General features: G+C 38.8%; 1 protein-coding gene across 2 annotated transcripts; it reads right to left on the minus strand.

The window, feature by feature from the left end:
* Positions 1-277: 277 nt before the first annotated feature.
* On the minus strand, positions 278-4,839 carry LOC149178301 (KH domain-containing protein At4g18375-like). Of its 2 annotated transcripts, none has more exons than XM_089420313.1 (9): positions 4,674-4,839; positions 3,019-3,686; positions 2,375-2,887; positions 2,014-2,262; positions 1,589-1,873; positions 1,267-1,328; positions 976-1,093; positions 692-885; positions 278-498 (listed from the first exon to the last, which is right to left on the minus strand). In XM_089420313.1, the coding sequence occupies exons 2-8, from the start codon at positions 3,658-3,660 to the stop codon at positions 715-717; spliced, it is 2,040 nt and encodes a 679-aa protein (XP_089276439.1). In that variant the 5' UTR covers positions 3,661-3,686; positions 4,674-4,839; the 3' UTR covers positions 278-498; positions 692-714. The 2 variants fall into 2 exon arrangements, with proteins under 2 accessions (XP_089276439.1, XP_089276438.1); XM_089420312.1 differs by having other exon boundaries at positions 688-885; positions 4,674-4,837.
* Between the last annotated feature and the right edge of the window lie 1,270 nt (positions 4,840-6,109).

The following is a 6,109-nucleotide window of genomic DNA, read 5'->3' on the forward strand; positions in this document are numbered from 1 at the left end:
CCTACGTGATAATCAAAACCTTCAGGAACCTTCAGGATACAAAATACAGAAGGCATACATATTTATAATAATCCTATTGAAAAACCTTCACTACTCGTACCATTTTAGTGAGTATACTCAAATTCTTTAAAAAAATGATACAATAATCCAAAATGATTTTTGGTCTGGGATCCGGCTCCAAAATCCTAAGGAGAAGGAATTGGCCATAATATACGACAACACAAAATCCACTTTTGATCATTCAGTCTTGAAACTTCCAATACTTCAATGCTGAATCTGGGCCTTACAGTACATGGTTCATAAACTCGAAAAACTACTGGCAGTTAAAGGAAAGAACACTCAAGGGAACAAAATTTCCTTGAGAAGCTAGTCCAACTAAATTAATACTTCCAAAGCATGGGCAATAGGCTTTCCACGGCTCTGCTCATCAGATCTTCAGTTTTGGGCTGAGGCTTCAGCATGGGATGATAGACTGGCTCCAGGCATCATACATCGTGGCTGTTTGGTGTTAAAGAGACAATGGCCACAGGGTAAAACGAAGGAGCATCAGAAAATTGGAATACTAGCGCTGTAGGTTATGACAATTTATCCTGATCTACATGCTTGAAAAGATTAAAAGATGTAATTTATATATTGCATTCTATTTAATAAAGCAGAGATGCTGAAATAATAGTAAGAGAATGGCACCTGCCAGTCATCAAAACTAGTCCCGTGCTAATAACCCCGGCCTGCACTGCGTGTGGGCTGGCTTTGACCACCAGTTGCAATAAATGCTTGAAGCAAGCTCTTTGCTGCGTGTGTCTGTTCTGGTGTCCCAGATATTTCAATAACACGATCCGAGGAACCAGACTCAGAATCATGCAACTTTACTTTTGCTCCAGATATCTGGCAAAAATATAGTTTGTTAGAATAAACTTGCAAGCTAATCATACTGCAACAAGGTTTCAAAAAAGCTACCAATTCGACAAACTGCACCTCTCGAATGTTTTGAATGTTACTTCCTCTCTTCCCAAGGACTGACCCAACTGCGTTTTTTGGTATAGTAACCTCGACAGTCGTTGTGGATACATTTTTCGGAAACCCTCCAGAATACCTGTGTATCAAAAACTTATCATTTTTGGGTAAATTTAACATTTTTGGGTACAAGCTAGAACTAGGCACAATATGTGGGCAAAATAATGAAAAATTGTGCCATAATACAAATATTATTATTTGATAACAATTACACAAGATAAAAAAAATAACAAGGCCTGGAGAAACAAATACCCGCTATCAGTTGTACGACTTGATGTATATCCTTGAATGGGATCATACCCACTCCCTCCACTCTTAAATATTTACACAGAAAATTAGGCAGCAGCACAAATTTACTCAGGTGAGTCCAGCATTTTAGAAAAGTTTAATAATAGCAATAATAGAAGAAAAAATAATAACAAAATAAATCAAATCAAATCAAATAATGCTAACCATCATAGAAAATATCTGCATATTATGAGGAAGATATTTAAATAAATAAATAACAACTGTATAGGATTATTTACTATTTCAGATTATCAAAGAGATTGTCTCCCCCAAATAGCTATAATACCTGATATGTTCCAAAACTGCTATATCCCCCAGTTGATGATCTGCCACCAGTTCCTTGGAACCCAAGACCAGATGAAGGATACATTCTTCCAGGGGATAACATATCTTGTCTTGCTGAATAATGGGATGAAATTGGAGCCCCATCAGCCTTTGAAAGGCTGGATTTGGATGAGAGAGCAGGGGGGCCACCTTTACCAGCACCATCTCCATCTTGAAGAACCTTTGCTCGCAGCCTCGAAGCAATTTGTATAAGAGCATCTCTGGCATAATTGGCTTCCCCAGCAATCTTTAAAAATGTTCAAAATTTCAGCAGATAATACTTCCGAGAAGCTTCCCAAAAAAAGCTTTCAAGAAATGACAAAAACACATTGAGAAATCAATACAACGCATCATTATTTCAAAACAAGGCATAAAAAAACACCCAACCTGGACTAGTTCATCATTCTGTGAAGCACACTTCGGTAAATTTTCCTTGGACAATATACGAATGTCAGCCCGACTAGTTTTCCGCATCTCAGATATGATGCTACCTGCTTTGCCAATAAGACAACCAATCTGATTTGATGGAACCAGGAGCCGTGTTGTGATATGACCTTCATTTTCAGACCTAGCAGTTGTTCTGCCTTGCAGTTGTAGTAGAGCCTCAATAGTAGGCGAGACTTGGTCATCAGCAAACTGCAATAAAGAGTTATAATGGAGATCAGCTATCTGACAAGACATCATGCCAATGAACATAATGTCAATCTGAACACCAAAAGGCTGTTGGATAAACCAATTTACTACTCACCTCTGAAGCCGACACTACAATTTCTGTTTCTTCTGAATCAGATACTGTTTCTGCTATCTTAATGCGTGATCCTGATTCTTGTCTTATCTGATTAATAGTACTGCCACTCTTACCAATTACACCACCAACCCTATCATTGGGAGACAAGATTCTGATAGTGACCTCCTTTCCCGGACCTCCATCCTTGCGGGAAGGCCCACCCAAATTGGGAAGAACGGGAAAACCAGATGAGTTCATATGCCATGCAGAAGCTGCTTCATTACCATATCCTCCAAGCCATGGCATGGGTGGGCCAATGCCAACAATAGGTGCACCCACATTTTGGTGAGACCACATTGGATTTCCTTGGGGCATAAGATTTACAGAAGAAAATGCAGGACCACCAGATCCATAAGGATTGTTGCCAAAATGAGAACCGCTGTTATATGAAAGGCGTTGTTTTGCTGGATTTTCGTGCAAACGAGCAGAAATCTCATACAAGGCCTTTTTTACCACCGTTGGATCTCCAGATATCTATAATAATCAGAGTCCATGTCTTCATTTAAATACAATGAAATAAAGTGAAACTTAACAGGAAAACAAATAATTGATTAGAAAACTCCAACATAATCTCAAGTTAGACCCATTAAGCTTAAAACACTTACCTGAACAAGTTCGTCAGTATCCATCGCACAGGGAGGTAGCTGTTCCTTGGACATTATACGAATTTGTGCACTAGTGTCACTCCTCATTTTCTCAATTATCTTTCCACCCTTTCCAAGTAAGCACCCAATTTGGTTTGTTGGCACAAGAAGGCGAGCAGTTACATTCCGACTCTTATCATCCTCTTCATAATCCGAACCAGCAACACCCTCTCCATCGACAATTCTTGCATGTACTTTAAAAAGTGCGTCCTGTGCAGGACACAGAGGCTCCCTATCAATGTCATCCTTAGCTGCATTGTCAGCCTCCTCATCACTATTCTTCTCTTCATCATGCTCCTTTCGCTGATCCTTCGGAGAGCTGAATATAATAATAACCCTCTCTTCCACACCAGGGATAGAATCTGCAATTTTGATCTTGGCATGGGTTTCTTGCCTCAAGGATTTTATAATACTACCACCTTTCCCAATCACACTGCCTATCTTGTTACCAGGACAAAGAATACGATAAACAGTGTCATTATCACCAGGCATTGCAGAACCCCGTTCAAAGTCAGAATGTCGCCTTTTACTCCTTTCATTGCCTTCCCCAGCATCAATGTGCGAGTAGGAACGCTTTCCGGATGAATATTTCTCTCCGTCCATTGCCAAAAATCTAGTTAAGATCAAAACTGCAATCAAAGCGAGTACAATATATTACTATCTGTTTCGGATCAATATGCGAGTACAATAAATAGAAACCTGAAAATGCTCTCCTTCGCCCACAAATTGTACATATAAGACCTCAAAAAAAAACTTGTAATCACAACAAATATTTTTCATGACCCACAGACACTGTATAACTGTTAATAAATAAAACCCCTGACGACTTGAACCCCGGACAAGCTTGGGCTCTGTTTTGAGCTTTAAAACTTGTGCAACTACACAACAATCATTTGCATAAAAATGAAAACTATGGAAACAGTTCTTCGAAGCCTGAATAGTATCAAAAACCTAGAGTGTGTCGGAAGCATACATATTTAAGCCAATCAGTATTTAGCTACAGAAATCTGAATATTTTAGCGGGAAAGTGGATTGCCCATTTTTATACCCCTAAACCCTGGTTCCTTTAAATCCAAACACTGGTATTATTTTTGGAATCATAACATATTTAAGCCAATCGATATTTAGCTACAGAAGTCTACATATTTTACCAATAAACCCAATTGCCTATTATTATACCTAATTGCTAGATGCTTTGAATCCAAATATTCTTATTGCTTTTGGAAGCATGGAAAATTAAGAAAAGCAATATTTAGCTACAGAAGTCTGGATATTTACCAATAAAACCAACTGCCTTTTATTATTAGTAAAGGCAGACATGGTCGGACAAACTACTTGAAAATTCAACGGCCTGAGCCTGCCATTTTCAGTTAGGAAGATGAAACTCTTATGCTCAGTGATTTTTCATTTGGCTTTGGCCAAAAACCCTAAATAAACATTTTTGGCAAACAAATACCCAAATAAACGCAACAGCCATTCGCAATGGTTCCCCTAATTTACATTTGTGAATTTAACCACCAAAACTATTGGATATTCACAGTCGGCGACATGCATATCAAAGGAAGAGTTATTTCTCATTATAGCCTTTTGAAGGCAGGACCCATGGCGATTCTTACCTCGACTTGAAAGGAGATAACGGGCTTTTGCAGCAAATGCAGATGAAACTCGCAGCTCGTTCCGCGTGGGGGGTTAAACAGAACGCTCTCTCAGCTTCCACTAAATGATAAACCCTAGCCGATTCGACAACTCTTAAATAGGCCCAACCTGCGTTGCGTTTGTTTATTTTCAATTTCGAGCGATTAGGGTTTAGCTTAACCCCACTTCACTTTTATATAGATGATGCCACCGCTTTTATCATACGGACTCTCGAACGCGACTCTTGGCCGATCAGCTACTATAAACCGCACTTAACCCCAGTTACCCTTAGAACGACTCGAGTTAAAATTTTATTTACTTTAAAATGATTGAGGGATGGAACGATCTCATACAATTTCTAACAACATAAGAATCATGGCACGAAATGGCCCCCCCTTACGGCCTAGGGTTAAAATGATCGAGAGATAGAACAATCTCATACAATTTCTAACAACGTAAGAATCGTGGCTCGAAATGGCCCCCTCCCCTTGTGGTTAGGGTTAATGCCCCTCCCCTTGGATCTAAGATTACTTCGCCCTTCAACCCAGGGTTTAGGGTTAATGTGGTCTCTTCATTGACACGCAAACAAGGGTGAGGGGTAGAGTCCATGTCACTCATAATGGTGAGGGGTAGAGTCCATGTCACTCATAACCTTTACATCATTTATCATGTTAAATTTATGTTATATCATTCATTTCTGTTTATAAATTATTTTTCAATTTGCATCTTAAAATCAGATTAAATGTTCACCATCTTGTCCATGAGATTTTGGATAGATGGTGATCGGGTGGGTTGTGAAGGCACTCCTAGATGTTAAGTCACAAGTTCAATTCTTCGCTCTATTTGGGTGTTAATCTTGGACATGACAATGATGTAACCTCACCAATGTTGAACTTACAATAATAATAAAAATGTTCACCAGCTTTTTTTTATTGCAAAAATACATTATAATTAGATTGGTGTGGTATATGTAAGCCTTGTCTATTTTTAATGGTTTTGTTATATTGATAAACATGTCTAATACTCTTAGAGGGATGATAGGGCCATCATTACATTCTCTCTCTAGGTTGTAAAGTTTATAAAGTGTTGTTGTACTCCATCTACGAGTAGGAAAGGCCATTTAGGTCCTTATTCTTCCTTGTAATTCCATTTGGGGAAACCTCATTAAATATTCACTAAACAATCACAACCTCTCTTGTTTTGGTTGGGATACTCCCTCCTTCTAGAGGGGATTTTCAAAACTATATTTACATATTGAAGAGGTTGAGTTCCTTTATGTAGGTCATAAAGTTAGAAGGCCTTTTAATGTTCGATCCACTAACAAGAGTAGGGCAAAACTCTAGGTCCTTACACCTCCTCGAGCTTCCATGTGAGAGAATTTCGCTGAACATTCACTTGGACTATTGCAACCCCTTTG

The sequence above is a fragment of the Pinus tabuliformis genome, chromosome 4_1 (assembly GCF_031772625.1).
Source record: "Pinus tabuliformis cultivar Carrire ecotype Pingquan chromosome 4_1, CPIR1, whole genome shotgun sequence".
NCBI lineage: Eukaryota > Viridiplantae > Streptophyta > Pinopsida > Pinales > Pinaceae > Pinus > Pinus tabuliformis.